This window comes from Solea solea, chromosome 6, assembly GCF_958295425.1.
Source record: "Solea solea chromosome 6, fSolSol10.1, whole genome shotgun sequence".
NCBI classification, from domain to species: domain Eukaryota; kingdom Metazoa; phylum Chordata; class Actinopteri; order Pleuronectiformes; family Soleidae; genus Solea; species Solea solea.
Window position 1 is genome coordinate 13368654 of NC_081139.1, and position 25759 is coordinate 13394412.

General features: G+C 38.3%; 3 protein-coding genes across 3 annotated transcripts; all 3 read right to left on the reverse strand.

Moving 5' to 3' along the window:
• Window positions 1–1189: 1189 nt before the first annotated feature.
• On the reverse strand, window positions 1190–7010 carry arfrp1 (ADP-ribosylation factor related protein 1). Its single transcript, XM_058630904.1, has 7 exons — window positions 6666–7010; window positions 5700–5787; window positions 5115–5197; window positions 3733–3814; window positions 3277–3347; window positions 2681–2781; window positions 1190–1821 (listed from the first exon to the last, which is right to left on the reverse strand). Exons 1-7 carry the CDS (start codon window positions 6756–6758, stop codon window positions 1734–1736), a joined length of 606 nt encoding a protein of 201 aa, XP_058486887.1. The 5' UTR covers window positions 6759–7010; the 3' UTR covers window positions 1190–1733.
• A 283-nt stretch (window positions 7011–7293) lies between these two features.
• On the reverse strand, window positions 7294–15365 carry LOC131461331 (chitinase-3-like protein 1). Its single transcript, XM_058632496.1, has 11 exons — window positions 15175–15365; window positions 15057–15083; window positions 14761–14962; window positions 14619–14675; window positions 14077–14242; window positions 12342–12466; window positions 12121–12223; window positions 11062–11244; window positions 10432–10548; window positions 9673–9805; window positions 7294–9360 (listed from the first exon to the last, which is right to left on the reverse strand). The coding sequence occupies exons 1-11, from the start codon at window positions 15200–15202 to the stop codon at window positions 8978–8980; spliced, it is 1524 nt and encodes a 507-aa protein (XP_058488479.1). The 5' UTR covers window positions 15203–15365; the 3' UTR covers window positions 7294–8977.
• A 3991-nt stretch (window positions 15366–19356) lies between these two features.
• On the reverse strand, window positions 19357–22320 carry LOC131461332 (acidic mammalian chitinase-like). Its single transcript, XM_058632497.1, has 11 exons — window positions 22227–22320; window positions 22078–22104; window positions 21766–21970; window positions 21578–21634; window positions 21228–21393; window positions 21027–21151; window positions 20815–20938; window positions 20292–20474; window positions 20081–20197; window positions 19846–19978; window positions 19357–19720 (listed from the first exon to the last, which is right to left on the reverse strand). The coding sequence occupies exons 1-11, from the start codon at window positions 22249–22251 to the stop codon at window positions 19440–19442; spliced, it is 1443 nt and encodes a 480-aa protein (XP_058488480.1). The 5' UTR covers window positions 22252–22320; the 3' UTR covers window positions 19357–19439.
• Window positions 22321–25759: the final 3439 nt, after the last annotated feature.

Here is a 25759-nt window from a genome sequence, read left to right on the forward strand (position 1 = left end):
TCCACTACATTTTCTCTATCTTTGTTACTTGTTACTGGGAGAGAAATGTATTATTTGGCCTTCTTTCAAATAGCAACTCACATTCCTAAAAGCACAAACGGGCAGAGCCAGGAATTGAACCCACAGCCCTCCTGTTGAAAGACATTTTGCCCTACATTTTATAACAGAAAATTACTTTTGATACTTAAGTACAGTCAGTGTCAAGACTTTTACTTTATAAAAAGTGACTTCAGCTTCTACCAAAATCATTTTCTGGAACAATACTTGTACCTTTAATCAAGTATCCCTTTTAGATACTTTACACAAGACTGCAAGCACATGTGCTGTAACATACATTTTCCATTACAATAGTCTTACTGAACCACATTGAGTATAACAGCGTTGGTGGCACCATAGCTCCTTCACTCCATTGCCATTCCTCTCTGGTGGTACATACAGTTTTAGCTTTTTTTCTTACTTAGCAACCTGTCTGGTTGAGACACTTACTGATTGGATGTTTTCATGGGCATTGATGTCTTCCATACATAATGGCCCCAGGGGTCCATAACCTGCAGCTCCTCAGACCCTCTGTAGGGGCTCCCTGTAGCTTTGAGAAAGAAATTATTTTTTTTTATATTTCAAATGAAACTCATTAAGGTGATGAATTCAATTGTTTGAATAAATAATCAAGTAAAATATGCAAGGGTAGAATACGTTTTTGCGGCTCCAGATAAACTTGATCTGATGAGCTTAACCACAAATATCATCTGATTTTGTATGAAAATGAGCCCTCTGCAGCATTGCAATGTTTGGCAGTAATGACACCCCTGATACACTTTTATGTACAGTGCATGGAGGATATTTTAAAACAAATCTTTAATTACTGATTAAGGGGCATTATTGTCTTATTGAGGCATTCACTCAGGCTCCTTCTCTTACATTTTCTAAATATTTCCACTATATATCACATTTAATGTCAGACTCACCTGAGCTATACGGGCTACATGGAAACGTTCACCATGTATTGTGTTCTTACCTGTCAGTATCTCATCCGTGAGATTCAGCGCTGCATCTGTGTTCTTGACGATGTGACCAGTGGTTTATCTAATGTAGTTTACCTTGACTTTTGCTTCACTATTGCTGCTGTACACAGTATTTAAGAGCAACCATTTCCTCCTAATTGAAGGGCAAGGGTTTGTTTGCTATAAAGCCACATTGAGTAAATGCTTTATTTATTTTTTTTTACAGAGATTTACATCTTCAGTGGGAACCGATGGGCTGGGAGCTGAAAGCCACAGATAAGGTTGAAGTTAAAGCAACCTGTCAAAAAGATACAGACTTAATTGATTTCAATACAATATAATACAGAAAATATAGAATAGTCCTTTAACCAGTCAGGGCTCTATGATGCCCGTGTCCCCATGTGAAGCAGAACACTGTTAAAAAAAACAAAAAGTTTATTTGCACAGTATCTGCAATACCTTTATTAGTTTTTTTTTTTGTTTTTTTTAAATGCAGGTTTAAGTTAATTTGATACCGAGAACAGAGAACTACCCTCTTCAAAATGAAAACAAGTGTAAAAGACAGACAGCGGCTCAGAGCACATCAGAATTTAGCTCGATGATAAAAATACTGCCACGTTCTGTCCATAACAAACTCCTGCAGAAGATCACAGTCACAGCAGACAGCAGAGTTTACATGGAATGTCCTCGGGAAGGAAAAACTTCAGGTCACACTATGGAAAAGATGACTTCTTATGTGATGTCCTTCTGTCGGGGAGGCCTGTGAATGTTCCTGATCACACATTTCACCATCCACTCAATACCTTCGTTCACTCCGTCCCTGCACGACACGAAAGGATGAGTTAGTCATGTTGTAGAATTTCAAAAGCCTTCTTTCTGAACAGTTTTCATGAAAAAAAGAACAACCTAGAGACAGATGTGACAGAGCACATGAAACAGTGAGGCCTCTAGTTCTCCCGTGGTGTGTTGATGATTCAAGGACATTTGTGTTTCCTTTTTAATAAATAATGGCAGTGTACAGCAGTGTTTTCTGTGTTGTTTGTTTCCTCTTCCTTGAACTGTATTGGTCTGTACACATGGCATAGTAATTTTCCATTACAGAGCTTAACTGCAATTATGTCAGTGCATAACACTAAGCTATATAGTTTACACAGTAATTTGGCACAATTTATCACTTATCACAAATAACACCAGCATTATCTTGAACAATACGATATGACACAGCCTTACTGAGGAGGCAGTGTGTAGTGTGCCTCAGATATGTAAACGTATGTGTCCACAATGTGTCTCAGTGTGGTCGGAGCTTTTAGATCTGAAGATGTATTCAGGACACATTTGCATCCGTCCACACTTGATCACAGGTTTAACAGATTATTTTCCTTTGACTACATAAACAATACTGTACAAACATTGTTGTTTTGTAACAGTGTCCAGGTCTCCAAAAGCTCAACTCTATAGTATTTGCATCATGTTCAGAAGAGTCATAGGCAGTGTGCAGAGACAATAATACAGTTGTGTTCATGCTGAAAACCGGTGCAGGTTGCTCCCACAGTGAGAATTAACACAGACAAATCCTAACCACAACCATAATGAATAATAAAGCATTGGTCTGATTAAAGGCTAAGTAAATCACATCTCTGTCACGTGCACTTTATCATCTCACGGAGCAGCAGTCTTACCCTGTGAGGGCAGTACAAGGCTGCACTAAACAGTCCCTCTTGCCAATCTTTGGGGCACAGTCGCTGAAGGCTGTTTTAATGTCCGGCACTGACATACAGTCCTGAGAAGAGAAGAGACACTCGACTTAACTGAAGGCTACAACAGTAAAAATACAGTCACACACAACCACAGCCAAATAAAAAACAGTTTCTCAAATCAGACTAATGGTTTTCTTTGCCTAATAAATGGAGTAGCCTGTGTTTTGGACAGCTGGATAGATACAACTATGAATCTGACCACTAACCTTGATTTTTGATATAAAGACAAGCAGCTGGACCAACAGTCCAATATAACGAGCTGTCCAGACTCATAATAGACATCGTGAAAGTGTTAGTTTTATTTAATATATGGATATACTGTTTATAAAGTCAACTGATGCTGTATAGCCACTGTATCAGTGTGCAAGTTTATCAAGAGAAACAAACACTTGCGGAGACAAAACACTGTGGCATAATAAAATGTAAGATAAGGGTAAATAAAGACTGAGTTGTCTGGTTAAAGATGGCGAGGAATTGAAAATGATTGTCTTAGTAATCAAAAAAGATCTTAAGAGTACCGGAACATCCTGCTTGTTGGCCAGCACCAGGAGAGGAACACCTTCTAATGCATCATTGCTGATCATTTTCTCTGTAAGGGAAGAGAGTTCATTCATCAACTAGCAAAAGCCTTCTATTGTCACATTTGTCTACTTGTTATTGTTTTATTTATGTATTACAAAGCATTTTATGTTATTAGTTTCACTGAACGCCTGCTCTACAGCACTGGTCTGTTGAAGTTTTAAAGGTAAAAGCTGACTTACGGTAAAACTGTCAAATAAAGTGTAAGTAAGGTCCATAACTAATCCTATATACACAAAAGTTGCAGGGATAATGTATAAAACTGTGGAAAAACAAAGCATTAAAAAAAAAAACATAATATCCAGAGATCGACAAAATTTAGTAAAGCCCATAATGAATATCTTAACACATTCTAAGTGGTTATTGTACACACAGGATTACAGAGTGTTACTCACCAAAGGCCTCCTTTGATTCCGACAGGCGTTTTTCATCAGTTGAATCGATAACATAGATGACTCCATGGGACTCTGCATAGTACTATAAATACAAATGCGGAAGACAAACGGGACGTGAGAGGAGAATGTACAGCTGAATGTTGGATACATTTTTCTAAACATGCTTGTTAAAATATGTGTTGACAGATGAGAACTTTAATAGATGTGTTTTGTTCACCAGTCATCAGATTCGAATAGAATAAGAGTAGAATAGAATAAAAGTAGAGTATTTAAAATGCTTTCTAAATGCAACAGCTTCTCAAAGCAAAAACATGGTAAAAAGTGAAGTATATCCTCAGCCTCAGAAAGTGCCTTACAGCTTATTAAATTCTTAACCTTCAATCAATCAAACTTTATTTACATATATAGCACATTTCATACAAGGCAATGCAACTCAAAGTGCTTCTGAGGATAAAAACATATATGATATATAGTAATACGATATGTGAGCCATTAGGTAAATTGGACACACTAAATTGACCATAAGTGTGAGAGTGAGAGTGAATGGTTGTTCGTCTCCATATGTGGTGGTCTGGCGAACTGTCCAGGGTGTACCCCGCCTATCGCCCTATGGATATATGGATATAGATGGATATATGAGCCGCAAGAGTTGCACACTATGCAGTTGCAGCAGGCGCAACCACAAGGTGTGGAAGCTGTACAGCTGAAATGTTTTAATGCTCTAAACGCTTTTCCCATGACACCACCCAACAACTATTTCAGCTGACAAATGACTGGTATTATGTGAAAAACAGCAATGGAGAAGTGAAGAAGTGGGGAAAAGAAGAGAGGAAAGGAAGTGAGGAAAGGCTATCATGGAACTCAAACAGCAGCAGGGGAAAACACTGGAGACTGAAATACTAGGGTGATCTAAACAAAAAGCAAAAGAAGTTAAAAGAGAAATTAAGTAACATTATATTTTATAATGTAATGAAATGGATAAGTAAACCCAGTAGTGAAAATAGGCAAGTAAATATGAGGTAAGAACGTTAAAGGACACTAAAGGGTAAAATAACATTGTGTCAAACCCTAAAATTAAATAAAAGAGTACAAATAAATAATAAACCTCATGTAAAATCCAGGTTTAGAAGGTGGGTCCTAAGTCTATGAACATTCTCTGCTGCCCTCATGTCTTCAGGGAGGCTGTTCCAGAGACGAGGACCATAATAACAGAAAGAGGCCTTACTGAAAGTTTTGGTTCTAACTTTGGTTATAATTAAAAGACTGCTACCTGAATACTTGAGGGTTCTCTGTGTTTTCAAACAAGATATTTTAAAGCATGAATTTATGTATAAAAGTATAAAATATTTTGTCAGATTTCCCTTGAGAAAAGTGGTACTCACTTTGTCCCACAGAGACTGGAGCTCCTCCTGACCTCCCAGATCCCAGAACATTAGACGAGCCTTACCCACATCGATTGTGCCAACTGCGGAATAAAAAATGCAGGTCAATCAATTACCTGCTGTAAATTGTGAGATACAAAGCATCAGGTGATCACAGTGCAAGAGTGAGTTGGACTTAAAAAAAGAGCTGGCTACAAGAGTAACAGTTGCGGTTGCATCTGTATCTGGATCACCATTAAAATCTAATAATTTCTTTATTGGGCCATAACCCACATCCCCAGAAAATTTCAATATATGATAGATAAAAGATAATTACAGAATTATGCTGTTCAAAGGTAGAAAAACAGACAAATACGACCAGAAATGTTATCTTCATGGTGTAGGTTTTAGGCATTGAAAGCAAAGCATCATGTAAGACAAAGAGAAAATGAATAATAATGAATAACTTATGAATAATGGGGGGAAAAAAGTAACTCTTCTGCTCTCATTTCAGAAGAGAGCAGCATATTTCAGTTTTGCTTGTTTATAAAAACAGTGATGCACCCAGGGTTGTCACACTAATCCATCACACTCACTGTCACTTACTGTTCAGGCCAACTGTAGTCGTGATCTTTGATAAACTCATTCCCTTGTAGTTCTTACTGAACTTCGTTTTGGTTTGTTCCAAAAAGGTCTGCAGTGAGAGAAAGATGACAGTCAGCTTTATGCAGACTTGGCATTATGAATTACAGTACTCACTAGGGGTGGGGAATCACATCAATACGATATACATGATACCAACAATATCACAATTACAACGATTCTATGATTATCAGTACATTGCAAGACAATCATATATCCATGCATCATGATGTCTGTCTAACTGGAAAAAAACAAAACATCCATGAAAATTTGAAAAAGGCAGGATTTCTCCATTTATTCAAAACATAGAGAACAAAGTGCATAAAGTCTATGTATTGAACGTAGGGTATCTCTTAACGTAGCTTTCTTCACCATTATCCCGCTGTAAACGCCCTCTTCAACCAGGAAACTTTCGCACAATTTTCCCTCATTCATTTGAGTAGCGCTGCCATAGCTTAAAGCTGTAGTGTGCAACTTTCAATATGAATGCATTGTCAAACATTGTCAAATTAGTTCACACAATGCTGATTAAGACTATCAGCTTCACATGTCCACATCTGTGTGCCTCGATGAAGCCGTCTTTAGAGGGATGTTTTTCATCATGACTGATAGAGGGAAGGGGACATGACAGTTAAGGAGTAAACCCCAGTTCTCTAAACCATCAGTAAGGTAATGACATACTCAAACAGATGATAAGAGAGAACTGATGGAATATGGATCAGGAGGCTCTGCAGGCTCACCTGAGGTATGAGATAACTTTAGGGGTTAGTTGGAGTATTGTGGAGGTGCAGGGAGACAAAGGGGACATGTCAGACTTGTGTCAGGACCACAGGTTTGGAAACTTTTCACAGACCCCCCTGGCAGCCACGGACCACTATAATAAACAGAGAATGACTGATAACAAAAAAAACAAAAAACAGTGCAACTCACCGTTTTACCGGCATTGTCCAGTCCCAGGATTAAAATGCAGTATTCGTCCTTTTGGAACATGTATTTATACAATCCAGATAACAATGTATACATGATTGAACAATTGTAAACAACACCGGTTAGTCTTGTCTATGTTAGCTCGATCAACTAGCCTAGCCTGCAAAAGAGGCTAAACATAGCAGGTTACGTCGGTGTGGCTTCATTATACTGGAGCTAAACGAATACGTCTCACATAAAAAGAGATTAACGGACACAGATACAGAAAATAATCCAGTAAAGTCGACGTTTGAAGCTTTCTCCGTACAAACGCCACACCGATGCTACGTGTTGTCTTTAACCAGGAAGTGAAACAGCAGGAATTGTGGGTAATAGAGTATAAAGCAGGTTCAATAAACCGGTTATGTGAACAGAGCCACGCGAGATGAAAACTACATTTCCCAAAAAACATCTTGATGTTATCTTTAAAAGTACTTATCCCAAAGTTTGTGGTTCTCAGGTGTAATGAGGTTAGACGACCATCACTGTACAATCACACCTTGTGTATTGTACATCCCACGGCGTTATTATGGTTTTTGACGCAATACTCATTTCTATTTATTAGATTTTTACTTTATTTGATAAAGCTTGCTGTACAACACTCATTGCCACCACCACCATCATTATGATTATGTCATTACCTCATCATAGCGACGATCATTAGTGATCACATTAATTGGCAATGTGAACATCTTTGAACAATACATCAAATCAATAGCACATTATGAATATATTAACGTAAACACTATAACAATATTTGACATTCAACTTCAAAATACAATTTTCCCGAAATTAGAAATAATCTGGTTTCGTCAGCAATTTGCCAGGTTGCTGATAGTACAACCAGCTAACATTGAGAACAATATTATTGCTGACATATTGAGTCACTGTTAATGATACATGTCATTTATGTATATAAAATTCAGTTCATTGCTAACTACCCTCTTACAGTGAATCCAATGTATCAGTGTGCTATACCCTACTGCTCCAACTTATTTGGCTTACGACATAGCATTCCATACATAAAACACCCATTTCAATAATTTTTAAACACAACATTGTCTCCTGGACACATTTCTACTCCAGCCCCCAAAGCTAAGTGGAATTGTGAAATATTTTATTTTTAAATGTAATAACCCATGTTTTGATTGATTGATTGATTGACATTGTTTGTCCACATGGAGGACCAGTAATGAGACAGACAGGAACAGTAGAGTTGGGGCTGTTCCCAATGGGATTTCTCCTTGTACTAGCAAAGGCAATTCCAATGATCACTCACATCAGTCATTGTCTCCAATGGGTCTTTCACTTTGGGGCTTTGTGACTTGGTTTACAACACAAAGAACCTGCGTCATTGAATATGTAAACAGATAGGAATAGTTTTCCCATGGTATCTACACAAAGGGATGCATAGAAAAAGCACCTGCGTCCTTATTAACATCTAGATACTGCTGCATCTTTTATGACAGAGATCATACAGAACCACTAACCACATACCACTAGACACACAAAAGTTTGGTTTTCTCAATTGTAGCTTTGAAATGCCCCATGTTCAAACATGTTGCCCTATCCCATATGAGTATTTGACTGAGTTTGTGTATAAAACCCCCCACTCATGGAAAGTGGAATGGGCCACATCACGCTGGTGGTGGATATGGATCCAATGACCACAGGCCTAGTGTTTGAACATATAGAGTGGTAATATCACTTAATTTAAGCTTTGTTTCAGTATGTGTAAGCCATAGTATATGTTCATAGTTACGATTTAATCAACCTTGTTGTTTTAATTTCATTTAAGATGACTAAATGCCACATGATTAGCCAGTAGAGGTCAGTAAAAGACAGTAAACAGTATGTTGATGTAGGTGGCCTGAATCCGACATGCTTGTGCCTTGTTAGACTCAGAAGTTGCTTTTCCTTCAGGTAATTATACATATTGCTTTATATTCCTTATTGCTATATGTTGTTTCAGATTGCCACACATGTTCATTGTGGCACCTGGATATAGTTCAAAATAGTGGACTTCAGCCTTGTAATGCCACCATTTGTACACATGAGGCCCGGTGTACTTGCAATGTAAAAATAGATTCAAATTTATTTATACATCCTTGTCTCCTACAGATTCTAACCAAGGACAGGGAAATCTAGCTGCAGCACACCGGTTCGCACATACAGTGGTTCCTTAACGGTTTGATTCAAGTTGTTTGTCACAGTTACACAAGTCTACAGTAATAGAGGTGATGTATGAAAAAGCAGACTGAAAACACTGTGAACATTCACCTGTCACTCCACAAACATAAGAGGTAGAACTGAGTGGCTGTTACAACGCTGACTACAACTAAAGTCTTTGATGGCATCATTTGCTCTTTGCTGTTGTGATCTGTCTCCATGTGGCACCTTGTGATGTATGTCATCCTCTGCACACATGTGTACAATGTCTTTGGTTCATGTGAGGTTTCATATAATCCATCAGCTTTGCGTGTGCAAAAGTCACTGTCAGGATACGCGACAGTGATGTAATGGAAGCAACTGTCCTGTTTCGCTGTGGTAGTGCCGCTGGTGCTGGTGATATGCTCCTGTGTGTGTTGAGTACTTTGAGAAGGAGAAGGCGAGGCTGTGGGGGGAGTTCCTGCAGAAGTTGTCCCCTGATTTGTCCAGTCTAGAAAAGAAAAACCAAATTCACTCTGAGCATTTTTGAATTGACAGTCCACCATTTGTAAACATGTGGTCCAGTATACTTGCAACGTGAGAATAGATTCAAATTTAAGGTCATAAACAAATCCACTTACTCACAAAAAATAAAATAGGATGTTTTTGTGTGAGACCAAGCATAATATTCTCCTTCAGTACAGGGCATGTTGGGCGATCACAGTCAGTACGTGACAGCCACTGCTTTGAAATATATTTCAGGAATTACTTAGTAAATAGTTTTAGAGGAAGAATTATCGATCATCTGGTCAGAGGATCTAACCTTCACTTAGTTGATGTTTTAGATACGATATCAGTGGATATTTGCCCTGTTTACAGAACTGTCCAGAGAAGTCGTCCATGTCCAGTGTCCACACAGCAGCTCCACCCAGCTGCCTGCTCTTCAGATACTCCACCTGTAAGACAAACTCGACTGTTCATGATATTTGTGGTAGTAGTTTAATTCATCCAGTATTACTTTGCACCTGTATAATCTAGATTAAAAAACATTTGAATTGAAAGTATGCATTTGCTCCTTAAAACCAAAGGGTTTCAAACCACTAGATTCATTATAAAGCTCCAGCAGTTTTACTATTATTTTTCCATCTGTGGTATATTTAATTTTTTTCCCTAACTCTATGAAGTGGTCTTCAGTACCTACTATATTATTCAGAAATGTTAGGATTAATGCCTTCGTCAAGAAAGTGGGGTTTTCAACTGTGTCCATTTGTTGAATTGTTTGCTACAAGGTTTAAAGAAAAACTATGGAACAGATTTTCATGAAACTCCACAGAGGTATGGGTTCAGGCTAGTGAAAAATCTATTCAATTTTGGTGTGAATCCAGATAAATAATGAGCATATCCAGAATAGGCTTGAATGAATTTAAGGAGATTATTGGTGAGAGGCATGAACTCTTAGTGCCAATCTAGTTTGGTAATTGTATTCCTGTGTGCATGTGTTTGCAAGAAGGATGTATTAAGAAGGACTTTACCCAAACCTAATATAGTTTAACAACAGATATATACTGTATATATACTGTACCTTAGCATCATAGCTGGTCTGGTTGTCAAAGCCCACCCACTGACTGCCTTTGACAGCGTACAGAACTTTCTGAGTGTCGATCCACTGAACTGAGGCACCTTTCAGGAAAGAGCAGGTCTGAAAAGGAAAAAGAGTAGCGATAGGTGTCAGGGGGGTCAAAGTCAAATGACCTGGAGGCCATTGAGTGTCTAGTTTGGTCAAGAAGGGGCCAGTTCAAAAAGTTCAAAAAAATCAGTAGCGGGTGGGCAATATGATCTTAAAGTTATAATATTTCATGATGATATCACAAGTAAGACATTCATGTTGACATCTAAAATAATTTCAAAGTAAAAGTGTTCTGATATGGATGTATACTTCACAATGAAAACATATTAATGATTCAAAACAAATTTAGTAATTTTAAAAAACAGAGAAAAAAATATAACATGGACAACTATAATTAAAACACCAAACAAGCTCATGTGTATTTAATTTAATTTAATTTAATGTTAAATGCAATACATTTAATATTGTGATAATTATAATCTAATGTCTTGTTATATATATTATTATATTTTTTTTTAAAACAAGAACTGAATTTGATGTCTCTCCTAAAGTTAGTATGCAGCCATGGAAATGTTCTTTTGTTACCTCGTAGTAAGACCAGATGCCCCTCCACTGGGTGTAGGGCCCCGGGTCACCAGGGCCACTGTACGGAGCACCCAGGTCTGTTGCACTGGTGGAGAGTTTGAAAGAACGGGAGCGGGTGGAAAAACCCAGCAACAGCTTCCCTGCTGGGGCTCCTCGCTCCAACCAGTACTGTATCACATAATCCTGACAGCAAAGTCAGAAGAGAAATTTCAAAAACCCCCAAAGCGGCCTAACTGTCACCAACAACCACACCACTGAGTTCACATCGTTTACCTCCATTTTATTGTAGAAGAAGAACAATATCTATTTGAAGTGAAATTGTTCACTAATGTTTAGTTATATTCACTGACTTCTTGCCACAGCATAATAACTGGACACCAAGTAAATGTTGCCTGAAGTTTAAACAATTTTTGGAAAGGTTAAGGGTGATTTAAATACATAGGTTGGCAAAATACGTAGAAAAATCATAAATTCCAGTTTTTATTTATTTTAATATAGACTAAACATTTAAATAAAAATACATTTTGTCTTTTCTTTTTTTCTTTTGGTATCTTTTATTTCATTGACATTGACTATACTGATGTGATCATTGTGGCGATCAGGAGATGAGGAGGATTTCAACAAATTAGATAAGAAGTATTTTATAAACAAATCACTGGCTCAAGCTTTAATATTTGAGAGTAATAAATGTAAATGTTCATTTTGTTTTATAACATTTTCAGCAGTACAGACAAAGGCTCTAGTATATTTTTAAATTTTCATTTCACTGAAACAGAGTTCTGACTAGAAGATGATATGTAGCTTTAAATAAAAATCAAAAATCAAACAGTTGAGTGTGTTTTGTAAACGTTTGCCCTCTAGAGGAGGGTAAACCAATGTCTTTGGATATTCTATCCATATTAGTAATCTATAATGATATTTAGGTAACAGTTGTGGTTACTGTCTTCATTATCACTATATATGCTAAATAATTAAGTTATTTTAAGCTGACACAGTTAAAAAAAACCATCCTATGCATAAAGAGCAAAAAAGCAAAAAACAAAACAAAAATGCATTTACTATGTTAGCATTGTTGTTAGAGTAGAGTGGACAGTGGTGGGCTGTTGTTCCCTCTTGATCATCATGCAGGTCAAGCATTTTTACACTGATGAAATCCAAATACCTGCATGCACACACACACACACACACACACAAATAGAAGACAGAGAGGACAAGTATAAGACAACACAATTCTAACAAAAAAATAAAGTGAATGAAAAAAACAACAACATTCATCTTACTTTGCCATTTCAGTGATTTCATATGCTGCATCAATAACATCTGGAAGTGCTGCTGCAGCCACAGAGAGAGTGAGCCGTGGGTGACTGCCTCCATTGCTCTCAGCTTCATAGGCCTCTGAAAGTTCCTAGAAATCAGTGGAAGCTCATTTCAGTCAGTGATCTGAAATGTGCCTTATCTTTTTATTTCACAGTACTGCAGATCTATTTCAGGTTTGTCATCGTTTCGTTCAATAACTTACAGAGAGAGCGATAGAAATAATTTGACTCAAATGTTGTATTATCTCTGTCTGCAAAAAAATGGAATTAAAAATCAGATTATGGATGAGGTGATGAGTTTTTCTTCTGAGACTGAGGAGAACATGATTAAGATCAGCCGTGCTGGAAGATGTTAAGTTAATGAAAAAAGAGAAATGTAAAGATTAAAAGAGGGAGTAATGGAATATTACAGATTCCAGCTGTCATAAAACAAGAAGATCCGACAGGTGAGGCACTTGACCCTTTAACAGTTATGAATGGTAAATGATCTGTATTTATATAACACTTTTCTAGTCTTGCTGACCACTCAAAGCTGCTCTACACTACAGTTTTGCCATGCACCCATTCACTCACACTTTCATACAGCACATCTATGTGTTTCTTGCCTAAGGACACATTGGCATGTAGACGAGCGGAGCCGGGAATCGAACCCACAACCTTCGAGTTGAAAGACGACTAAAATTACGCCCATTATAACCTAAATATAGCTTCTCATCAATTTGTCACTGATCATTTCCACTGTGCATCTCTTATTATTGGATATCAGTTGTTTACACTTGTTGCACGCTATAGTGGTGAACTATCTTTTTTCTTTTTTTTGGACCTGCTGTTACTTGAAGAGCCCAAAAAACTAATGAACTGGAGGACATGGCTTCTCAGTGGGAAAGATGACGAGACTTTCATAGCAGATTATGAACAGGTTTTACAATGGCTGGCAGTGTAAGTTGGTAATACAGTATGTCACATTTCGAAACATACAAACACTGAACAAAATACTATGATCCTTGAAAACATGCCCTTTGGTGGTAATGGGGGAATTTTAACCAGTATGTTGAAAAGGTGTCTTATTCTTCCATCCGAACACTGACGTCAGCTTGATCGGCTGTCGTCTTTGCTCTGAGACAGTATTCTATTCCACAGTGAAAGACTTGAAAAGAAACTGACCAGGGGCATGGATTTAAACTGACGACACATTCCCAGATTCATAGAATTTAACTTCTCTTCCATTTATTTACTTTAAATCACCAGTGTGTAACCTCTGTCGTGATGAAAAAAGACACCACTCTGTGTCTCCACAGACAAAACACTAAACATCAAGGTTTCTGAGACTTGCATGACATAACCAGTGCAGTGATGTGACTGTCTTAACTTTAATCTATGAGAAGTAGAACTGGTGAACATTATGGATACATTAAAATGTTGAATGACAGACAAATAGTATTCAAGGTTATGGGGTATTAGTTTTGGCTCACACTAAAGATGTCAAATTTTACTCAAGTGACAACAGCAAAACAAAATCAAGGGTCAATATGGTACATAGACTTTTTGATTATGGGATCATAATCAAGGTCACATAAATCCTGTGTTTCGTGATAAATGTGTCAAATTGAAAGAGGTAAAAGGGTCGAAAATAGAAAACATTATCCCAGAGCTATGAGTCATAGTAGGGGAAAAAAATACAGGGAGATTTTCGTCCCACCTTGCAGAGCAGGGTGAACCTGTGCTTGTCCTCTGCAGGACTTCCAGGAGCACCGAGATACACCCAGGCCAGGTCCAAGCCGTCAAATCCATGAGTCCTCAGAAATGTGATGGTAGATTGGATGAAGGTCTGACGGTTGGCAGATTTGGACACCATGGTAGAGAATCTGCAGCAGGTAATAACAACAGTGAGTGTGGATAGTGTGTGCCATGGTAAACTGAGGTTAGGCTGTTGTGTGAAGTATCATGTTCATTTGTGGTCCAACCAAATGGAAATCTTCAAATCTACTTTTTTTTATTCTTTATTTATTTTTTGGGGAATCATTTATTGACTAGTGAAGTGTTGCCTAGGAACACTACCTCACATCAAAAGTGATGGGACACATGTCATATGTCATATATTCCTGTAACAAAGGAAATTAAAACAAGCAATGTTTGGATAAATATGTTTGGGCAAATGTTTGGGCAAATAACCAGTTTCTACAACCACAATTTACTTGAGACAATAAATGAATAAGTGCTTTTCTACAGAGGTCAACTCACTGTGATCTGTCGTCCTCAAACTCGGTGACTGACAACAAGGTCTTCAGTCTTGGGTTTCTGTTCAGATGCACACAGAAAATGGCTGGCCTTTGAACATCTGAGTTCATGTGAGTTGACATCACTTCCATGCACCACTTGTTACCTGTTCTTAAGCTCATTGAATGATTCGTAGAGGTTATCGTTCCACTCATATTCGGTGATCTCGTTGGTATGGTCGAGGGTCGCAGAGGCATAAACCAGGTGGGTGCACAGGAAAGGATCCACATTTTCAGGCAGGAATCTTCCCACGTCAGGTCTGTACCGTGACCAGTTGGTGAAATAACACACCAGTTTGGTTGTGGTTGCTGCAATATTAACAGAGAATAAATAAATAAATAAATGAATAGTACACTACTTGAGTCTAGTTAAACATTAAATCATTTTAAATGTGCTGCATACCAGTCTGAATGAAGAGTTGCAGAGCCACTGTAAGATGTACAATGTACACGTGATTACAGGAGAAAGCGCTGCACATGATGATAAGAGAATGATCAGGACAGCATATAGAAGGTCTTACCAAGTGCGCTTGCTATTCCAGCATTCATCTCAGCTATGTGTGCTCTTCACAGAGTCTCCCATGATGTGACAGAGGTTACAAGCAGAATGCTTCCACACTGTAATGCCACTATAGTCTTACATCTCATGTTACTAGGAGTCACGTGGTATAGTATTTAAATGCAAAATGCCTTCACCTAACTTTCCCCTTCCCTCTGGGATTCATGGTAGGTATTTTGTATAAGCAGGGTTTGATGGTAGACCATTACAGGACAACCATCGGCACTGATTTAAAAAGAAAAAAAAAGATCAAAGTTATTCTCACAGAAAGGACAGGATCTAGACACTGATAGTCTTTAGTGTGACCCACTTGCACATCATTGCCTCAGGCATTTTTGACATTAAAACCCATTTTTGAAACTCATCAGTGTAATGGTGATATGTTGTTGTTGACTGCACTTGACAGATTCAGACTGCAGGACAAAAGACATGTTATACTGGAGTGTCTGCCTTTTACCTCCATATCAATGTCTGAGGATAATTCATGTTAACAGCTGCAGTCAAGCTTTAACACTTAATGGAAAATGGAAAACACTTGACATTACAAAAAGTAAGTAACAACAAGGTAATAGTAAAGTAATAATTTGTAACGTCATCTTATTTCGATAGTAATCTCCTAATAACTTGGTAATAACAATAGAAAGTATATGTGGGATTTAACTTTTCAACAATTTTGTGTGACTTTATTTTATTACTTTGAAATAATATGTTATAGCTGTAATATTATCTCCTTATTGTCACACTGTTACCATTATTATTACCATAATATCACCTCAATTTTACACAATTATTAACATACTTTTACAATGTTGATTTGAAGATACAGGCTGATGGTCTTACTGCTGGGCATTGCTGCCTGACGCACCTCCACCGGTGTCCTAGTGCAAGTGTGCACCCCCTCCCCCAGTGCCAGTTTACACTACTCCTATACAACCCAAACAGCACTGCCATGTTCAACTTACCCAGGCTCCGTTCATGCCAGCTCCAGGTAGTGACTAGTGCCGATGGTTCCATGCAGCGCTGCCACCTTCCACTGACCCAGGCTCCGTTCATGCAAGCTCCGGGTAGTGGCCAGTGCTGATACAACATAATAGGGTAATCAGCTGGGGCCCTATAAGGGTTATGTCACCCCCAACTCCTATCCTTCCTCCTTAGCCACAGCCAAAAGCTGCCCTTCTCTGCCAGTTCTTTGATGGCTTTCCTACGCCCTGCCCCTGTGCCTCCCATGTCACGGAGCAGGCGAACAGCCGAGCACCCGACAAAGCCCCTGCATCCTACTTCGACGGGGCATGTGAGGGCTTTCCAGCCAGCCTCTCTGCAATCTTCTGCCAGGTCTGCATACCTGGACCGCTTCCACTCGTTGGCAGCCTCCATCCATGGAAATGCACCTTGGGACCTGATGTGAGACCTAAGCAACAGTAGCTTAGTTTGGCCTGTGGTCTGTACAGTTGAACAATGAGGTGTGACAGGCCTGTGATAAATGGAGGCAATCAATAGAATGATTGTTAGAAGTTGTTCTGATAAGAACCTGCAAAGATTGAAACATGTTTGGGTAATTATTTACTCAGTGCAGTGGTATAGCACTCTGCTCACTAAAGGCGAGGTTGTAATTTTGGGTAAATTTGGGTTAGTGGACATTAATGAATAAATTCATTCAATTTATCATATAATTGAAAATGAAAATGGCAGGGGATGCTGTGTTTATATGGTATGTGTCACTTTAAAGCCCCATAATGTCCAGAACTATATGTATATGAATTGGCAGCTAATGTAGTTTCTTAATTTTTCCAAATAAATTACAAAATAAAAGTGGAGTCAAGACTACACAACATTAACCAAGACAAAACTACTGTTATGTGAATGTTATGAAACAACTGAGGGTGGCACTGCTCTACTTTGTACAGTAGATAACTACTTTGATAATTTATTTGCTATTATTGGACAGCTGCCCTGACTGTGGACTATCAAGATGTTCCATTGCTGCCCATCCATTTTTATGCTGACATGGTTGTGGTGCGGTGTAGTTGGTGCCGTTGCTGTAGTTGATGTAGTCACAAAAAAGGGGGAAAACACATTTAAGATTACCCAGTGGAACATCTATGACAATTTGAAAACAGGGTAAATTGCAATCAATAGTGAGTTTGTGACATTACAGCATTCTCGAGAGATAACCTAACAGTTCACACAATGAACATACACTGAAGAGAAGAGAAGAGAAGAGAAGATGTACTGTTGGAGATTTAACAATAATATAATTACAATAATAAAAGCAGCTAGAGGTAAACTCATTCAAATGATACAGGAAATTATTCAAACAATAAAATATTCAGCAATGAGTGGTGACTTCATTAAGCTTTGACTGGTTATACTAAAAAATACAAAATCAATGCAAACATGGAGCTTACAGTTGGCTGTGCTAAGACATCTTAACAATTTTCAATTACTAAATGATGTAGCATTTCTATGAAGAAGAGCTCATCAGTATGGGCTACATAAACACATACAAAACCTCATATACCTCACTACATTGCATTACTTACATTAGTCCACAATGAACAATTTGCAAGAACCCCCTTTAGATCAAGATCATTAATTACATATATAACACCATAAATACACAAACCTGTTTATCTAGTCCCCGTGCTTCTTACTTGCTATGGTTTCAAGGAAACTGAAAATGAACAACTCGAGTATTGTGTGAAAGCAGTTGGTGGTCCACTGAGGCAAAACTTCTGCACAGCAAAGGTTTGAAGATCATTTTACCGCTCTCAATTTTAGGACAAGGTTATAAATATGATATTAGGATGGGTAGTTTTGATGATAGGGAAAGTATGCACTTGCTTTGTCTGAAACATCAGGAGCCACACTGAGGTGTTGGTCCTGACACACCCCTATCACTTCCTGAAACATAGATACAAATTACTATATGAGGCACAAATGAAAGCCTGAGTGAGAACAGGCACAAAAGCTCCCATTGTTACTGATATTGCTGTATTATATAAGGTGGAAGGCTTCATAGTAAATCCATTTACACCATACATTTCTGCACAGCCTATACAATGGTGCATTTATTTCCACTTTCAAGGCCTAATCTATGCCATTTCCACTATGCAGTGGTTCTTAAAATACATTGTTCTGCTGTGATGGTGCAAAAATTCACTTCCATTTTGAACTGTGCTTAATATTATTTAGAAAAAAGTGACAAATAAATAAATAATTGATCAAATCACATCAAATTATATTTATAAATAAATATATATTTTATAAAGCACCAACCACATTATCTCAAGGCACTTTAGAAAGTAAGGCAGAAACCTTACAATATTACAGAGAGAAAAGCAAAACCCAACAGTTTTTGCTGACAGGACCAGACTCAAAGATCTGCCTCTACCAACTGGGGTGGAAGGAAACATTGGGGCCAGAAAAGAGGGCAGAGAAACAGCTGTATCATGTATTTTTTTACGTCATTTATACCAGCAGTAGCATGAACTGTTGAAATAAAATTATACGGTAGATGCAATGACCACTATTGAATGACTCATAATGTTATCTTTGTATCTTGTTTTATTGTTTTATTACTTTTTATCCTTTGCAGTTTGTCTTCCAATTCTTTCATGTGCACTTCATTTCTTTCACATGGCGTGGTCTCTCTTCCTACTTGTATTTTATTCCGTATTTGTTTTAGTTTTGACATTTCATGACTTTGGCTTTTACCTTCACTTATTTTGAGTGGTCATGTCAGATCATGTCACTGAATGAACAACATTTGTTCACAAAAGAAGTGTAATAATCAGATCTGACATCTTTGACCACATGATGACCACAGACTGTTTTAGGTAGAGGATCCTTTTGGGTGCAATGCAAAAAGTAGAAAGAGCTCAGTTTGGGAAGAGGCCAATGGCAGTGATTGCGGTTGTTTGGGATGGAGACAGTTTCACTACAAAAAAAGGAACATTTTGGAGCAGTGCTTTAAACAAAATATAAGAAATGTATGTTAAGTAGTTAATTTTTTGGACCGCAAACTTAAAAACTGTGAACATAAACCAGCTGAATTGTATGAACTCAGCAAACTTGCACAACACTGCATCCTATTAGTAAAAGTGTCTTTATACAAAATATAGACACACAGAATAACAACAAAGCATTTTGACTTGCTATATTACTTTTATTTTGGTGGAACACAGAGTATTTTGAATTCAATTTCAATTTTGAATGGAATTTGTCCACTTAAGGCCACACGCAGCACTTGCAGTTGATATCGAAGACAGTGCCACCTCCACAGCTCTTCTTATAGGTTTTGCCACCTACACATTCGTAGAAGCTGGCCCGATCATCTGGGTTGGCATAAATGCCATCAGCCTTGTTTTCGCAGAACTCTTGTCCAGGTACGGGGGGTTTGGTTGTGGTATTAACACCAGGTTTCTTGGTTGTGGTATTAACACCAGGTTTCTTGGTTGTGGTATTAATGCCAGGTTTCTTGGTTGTGGTTATGGGAGGTGGAGGCATATCTGTGTAAGGTGAAAAAAACAGAGGAGATCAGAAAGTTTACCACTGTGTTTCACAACCCCTGGCTGTTAAACCTTGAGAATCAGGGATCACTTTTGCGCCGTAAATGTTAAGAGGCAAAAATTACCACTGTTGACGAGTTTGCGTAGATGGTACAAGAGAGGATAGCTTCCTTGTCCACAGAACTCTCCGGTAAAGTCATCCAGATCCAATGCCCACACAAATGCACCACCAAACTGCATGCTCTTCATGTACTGGACCTGAGAATAGTGAGCATTTTAATTAGTTAATTGTTATTCTATTTTAAATATCGCGATACAGTATACGCGATAAAGTTTGCCCCTCTTTATGGTTGTAACTACCTTGATCTCAAAGCTCTCCTTGTTGTCAAATCCCACCCAGTCATTGTTCTTGCTGGCAAAGGGAACCTTCTGGTCATCAATCCACTGAACTGTAGTGCCCTTCAGGAAGCTGCAGATCTGCAGTTACAGATGATGATAATGACATTGGATTGCTCCACGTACCATCTCTTCTATTTGCATTGCTCTGTGTTTCTTGTTGTTCACACTTTACCTCATAGTAGGACCAGAATCCAGCTTCACGTGTGAATGGACCAGCTGCTGCACCACCACTAGCTGGGGCTCCAATGCCAGTGCTTGATGAGGTCAGGCGGAAGGTACGACCATAAGTAGCAAATCCCATTCTCAGTTTATCCACTGGGGTGCCATTGTCTCTCCAGTACTTCATGGCAAAGTCCTGAAATAGAAATGAAGGGATGAAGGATTTAGACAAAAGGGCTTATTTTCAGTGTATGTGTTACTACAGACACTGTCTTGCCTCCAAGTCCATTAACATCATCAGTCATAGAAGATTTGTTACCGATGTGTGGACTGGCTTTGACATCACCCGGAACCATGTGCAACAGACATTTTGCTCAATTTAGAGACTCAGAAATCAAGTGTTATTTATAAGCACTTATTAGAAGTACTGATTCAAATCTTCAGCGCTATTGCAACCATCTGCAATTATATTAGTTTTGTTTGTGACTAAGTCATTTGTGGAATGCCAAGCATATATGACTGCACAGGTCTCTTACCGTGTTGAAGTAAATGAGGTCACCATTGTCTTGTGAGCCACGGTACAGGGGGCTGTTGTGCCCAGTGGTTCGCTCCCAAGTTCCATGGAAGTCATATGTCATCACATTAATGAAGTCCAAGTGCCTTAAATGTAAATTAAATCCCGATTAAGACTATCCAAAACAAAGACCAGTTTAAATATATCAATAAAAAAAAAAAACAGCAACAGTACTTGGCAATCTCAGCAATCTCATATCCAGCATCGATGGTTCCCTTTCCAGCAGACACTGCAGCAGTCAGCATGAGAGGAGCTCTACCGGTGGCCTTGCCCTCAGCTGCATAGGCTTCAACAAGTTCCTGGAAATCAAGACAAATTGTAAGACACTTTCTATATATATGTATATATGCCTGTTCCGTTTAGCTAAAGAGCTACCTTGCAGAGCAGACTGAATCTATTCTTGTCCTGTGGGGGACTCCCTCGAGAACCAGGATACTCCCAGTCCAGATCCAGACCATCAAATCCATGTCTCCTCAGGAATTTGATAGAAGACTGGATAAAGGTCTGACGATTGGCTGGAGTAGAGACCATGATGGAGAACCTAGGAAAATTTGTTGAATGTAAACAAAAATTTTAACTTAATTGTACTCCAAAAGTTTGATTTACGTATATGTCAGAATAAGGAGTTTATTTTTGGTCCCGTAGATCATGCAAACTCAAAAATGCCTCCATTCTGATGAAAGATAAGCTACAAGTTCAAATATTCAGTAAACAAAAGTACACACCTAGATGAGCCAAAGTTCCATCCACCAACAGCCAGCAATGTCTTCAGGGCAGGATTTCTGTAAAGACAGATGTTGATCGATGACAATATTTAAGCAATGTAAACATGGCTAAACCACGAAAAATAATTCACATTTCATTATTTTATAAATTGGACAAAGATCTAAACTGTGTTAAGGTAAGTTCTTACTTGCTCTTGAGGCCATTGAAGGCCTTGTACAGGGTTTCATCGTTCCATTCATAGGTGACCAACTCGTTGTTGTTGTTGATTATCGAGAAAGCATAAATCAAATGGGTGCAAAGGAAGGGATCTACGTTCTGGGGTGTGTATTTCCCAGTCCCTGGTCTATATTGGGACCAGTTGGTAAAGTAGCACGCCATCTGAGAGGCAGTTGCTGGAGATCGGTAAAAGAAATGTGTGGTCAGTTATTCATAAACATGTAAAGACACTTGGTCAGTATCAGTACAACCTTCTTGTATGTTTTTTGTAAGTCTAACTTACCCAGCTGGCACATCACCAGGCACAAGCCTTAAAAATAAAGACAAACATTTGATATTTATGTCATTGAATGTACAAAAATATATTATCATTAAGAATATTTATGAACTGCTTGATGTTTCAGGTCTCTGGGGCATTATGGTGATGTTTACCTGCTAGGATAGTAAGCTTGGTCATCTTGTTTTCGAAGTTCACCACTGTACGACCTCTTTTCTAAGACACTAACAAACAAACACAAGGACAAAAAAAAAAAAGAAGTAAATTAACATACAGTGAAGAGTGCAAACCTTTGGCATGGCTATATCACAATTATTGTTAATGCAATATTATGATGGAATATCACATGAAGGTAACACCTAACACCCAACACTTCTGAACAGAACAAGGCATGAAGCACTGGCTGTATATTTATCTAACTTAAAGCAGGTTAAAAATGTCACATAAATGCTAAACAGTGCTTTACAGTCTTCATTAATTAATTCTCTACTGCTTTATCCTTCATATGCAGGCTTACCTTGGGCTTCGAGAAGACACAGGTGTCGAAGATTTCCAACTTCTTATATACATCATGGTATCACCAACTGTTAAGGGGGAGGTGGAGTCCTCAAAGGGCTTTGAAGGGTACGATAAGATAAGTACCGTCATACATCAAATGATAAGTGGTAAAAATATTGCAGGCTATAGCAACAGTAGAACAAACTCAAAGATATGGACGTCATAATGGGTTAATGACATGACTCATACTACTCTGTGCATCACCAACTCTTTATAAATCAGTCTTTGTTTTCACGATTTAATCACCTGTCAGTCAGTGTTATTGATGATTACCAATGCAACACAGCTCAACAACGTCAACAATTCAGACCCCAGTCAAACTTCAAACATTCAAAGGGATCTGATCAGTATAGGTCTGACTGGTCCTACTGCATCCTGAATGCGTCCTCAGATCCAATCACAGAAATCCCATTCAATGGTGGTTTAAGGACACATTTGTTCACATTCTGGAGCTGTATGAACATAATCTGTCCTCAAAGGAATGGTAAAAACACAATTTTGTACTGGCAAATAGTCACAATGTTGTGTTTGAATAAAGTGTGTAGAAACCCAGATCAATGCCATGTGTAAACAGCTGTGGCCATGATCAGATCACTGAGAATATATGTTAATCTGAACGTATATCTGAACGGGGGCATTGAGGAGCGACATGAGGTGATATCTATGTATTGAAGCTTATAGAACTACTTCTGCACTTCACAATACACAAAACTTGTCAGTGCATAACTGTGGTGATTTTTGTTGTTGATGTCATTTGAGCTTTTGCTTTCTTTGTTTGGTCTTTGGTCGCTCAAATAGCAATACTATCAGACCTGACAGGGGGAGTGTTTGAGTGTATAAAGTGTCACCACAGGGGCAAGAAGCACTGATTTTGCCAAACTGCTGAATGACTAGGTTTTTGACAAGTAGTATTCACTTCTGAAATTTGACATGGGCACTTCTTTGTGCTTTTAGTCATTCTCCAACCAGGTTTGTAGCTGTCTGGCTTTACTAGCGCAATGTTGCAGTTTCCTGCTCTCATCTTGACATAAAATTAAGAACTTTCTCTGTGCAGTGCAGACGGGTGACATGAGATCTTAACACTATTATACAGGTAAACCCGGAAAAAAAGGAAATAACACCATTCCCATTGACAGTGGCTACCAGAGTATGTGACTGAAGTGGAAGTGAGGAATTTTGACCGCAGTGCATGGAAAATGATACAAATAACCCCCAAATTGTCTTCTTGGGAATAAATCTGTCTCCTGTGAAAAGTGGTAAACAGGTTTTCGGCGAGTGGGTTTAACAAACATGTTTATATTTAGATGTCATGCACCACGGTTTAAAATTTGGAATAATATTTCTGACTTTCTATTTTGTTGTGTTAAGTACAGAACCGGAGACAAATGGTCAGTGGGCAGAGTGAGAGAAGGGGAAACAGCTGACTTGCCTCACTGTCCAGTTTTATCTCCAATTGAATTTCGTAAATATAATACAAACAATTATGATGTGCATGCTATATGATGGAACAGTTGATGAATAGCATTGCTATTGCTATTCTCGCATAGTGGTGCCATGGCTACCATTCACGCTTTTATTAGTGAAATAATTGATTATTGCAGTGCACTGTAAGGCAGTCTTCCCTTTCAAATGCGTGCAATGCAGCTTTTCTTGATTTTTTTTTTTTAGCAATAAATGGCCCTGCTCCAACTTATTTGACAAAGATTTTCATACTCGAAGAGCATAACAGGGCGTTGTGGTCATTGAGTCAAAACGGTTGAGGTAAAACTCTGGGGTGATCGTTCCTTTGCTGTTGCTGCTCCCAAAAACTGGAATAAGTTACCTGTTTTAATGCACCATCACTGGCACTTTTCAGATCTAAACTCAAAACTTATTTAGTTAGAATGGCTTCTAATACAATGTAATGCTGTGTGACATCATTATTTTGCTCTTAATGTATACATTCTGTTATTTCATGTTATATTCCTGCTATTTCATTAGTTGTATTATTTATTATGTTATGTAAAACACTTTGGGTATCTTGTGGGTGTTGCATATGGCCATATAAATAAATATTGAGTGATTGATTATCATATTTCTGTTGCTATGGACACAATGATAAGGATTTGAAACTATCACAGATCATTTACAATTAGCTTCAAATAATGAGATCATAAAACACAAAACACTGACTCTCAGTGGAAACAAACAGTGGTCTGTGTGAAGTCCTGTGTTTTACTGAGTCATCTGTCTCTTCACTGCTGTCATAAATGCTTGTTATTTGAGGTCATTAACACTAAAACTAGGTTATCATAAGCTGTGGTACAGATGACCTATGGTTCCATGTTGCAAGGTTTTTTTTTCATCTGCATTGATGGCATCAAACCTAGAAATGTCACTGTCACAATACCCTCTGTCCAGCAAATTAAAAAATGCATATTTAATTGCCCTAAACTCTAAGATATTTTGGAGTTAAAAGAGAATAGGAAACTCATGGTTGATGTACATCAGTGTTTGAAGTGGACACTGCTGGTTCTGTGCTTTTGGTGGAGAAAGACTCAAGCTTGTGTTGCAAAGGAAGGAAAGGATCTTTATTGTCATTATACAACCACAATTGCAAAATGACTAAGCGCGCTGCAACAAGGGGACAACCAATGTGCCTAACATTCTTACATTCATATACGCTTTTGATGGCGGGAGGAAATCAGAGAGAAACCCACACAGACCCAGACCGGAAATCAAACCTCAAGAGTTGACTGGCACCATGTTGACATTATAGAAATAAGGCGTCACCTGCCATCAGGCTGTGATGTCCACTCATATGTGCCATGCTTCATCATCTATTTTCCTCTAAACGGGTAGATCATTTACAAAATTGACAACATATTTGATTGAAGAAGACCTTAAACTAGCTAACGAGACCACTACTACTAGCCACTACTAGTAACTACTAGGGAAGATGTACTGAAAATGTTTTGAGTTGCCCCTGGTGGTTATTATATATATTCTTACTTCCTGGATAACTTCATCTGGCAAATTGGAGGACTATGTCCAAAGCTTCATTCTGTGATAGGAAGGTTGACGGAACTGGCCCTGCTGGATACGAAGTTCTGATCCACAGGGACCAGAACCCAGTCTGTGTCTGATGGCA

What these genes read in the sequence shown, in the direction of transcription:
- arfrp1 (XM_058630904.1), bottom strand. Translation starts at nt 6,758, where the DNA reads ATGTATACATTGTTATCTGGATTGTATAAATACATGTTCCAAAAGGAC. An exon ending in GACTACAGTTGGCCTGAACA is followed by an intron (nt 5,198 to 5,699) that starts GTAAGTGACAGT and finishes TTTATTCCGCAG; the next exon opens with TTGGCACAATCGATGTGGGT. An exon ending in GGAATCAAAGGAGGCCTTTG is followed by an intron (nt 3,348 to 3,732) that starts GTGAGTAACACT and finishes CTTCCCTTACAG; the next exon opens with AGAAAATGATCAGCAATGAT.
- LOC131461332 (XM_058632497.1), bottom strand. Translation starts at nt 22,251, where the DNA reads ATGACCAAGCTTACTATCCTAGCAG. An exon ending in CCTGGTGATGTGCCAGCTGG is followed by an intron (nt 21,971 to 22,077) that starts GTAAGTTAGACT and finishes ACCGATCTCCAG; the next exon opens with CAACTGCCTCTCAGATGGCG. An exon ending in ACGCAAACTCGTCAACAGTG is followed by an intron (nt 19,721 to 19,845) that starts GTAATTTTTGCC and finishes CACCTTACACAG; the next exon opens with ATATGCCTCCACCTCCCATA.
- LOC131461331 (XM_058632496.1), bottom strand. Translation starts at nt 15,202, where the DNA reads ATGAATGCTGGAATAGCAAGCGCACTTG. An exon ending in GCAACTCTTCATTCAGACTG is followed by an intron (nt 14,963 to 15,056) that starts GTATGCAGCACA and finishes TTAATATTGCAG; the next exon opens with CAACCACAACCAAACTGGTG. An exon ending in GGTTCACCCTGCTCTGCAAG is followed by an intron (nt 12,467 to 14,076) that starts GTGGGACGAAAA and finishes ACTGATTTCTAG; the next exon opens with GAACTTTCAGAGGCCTATGA.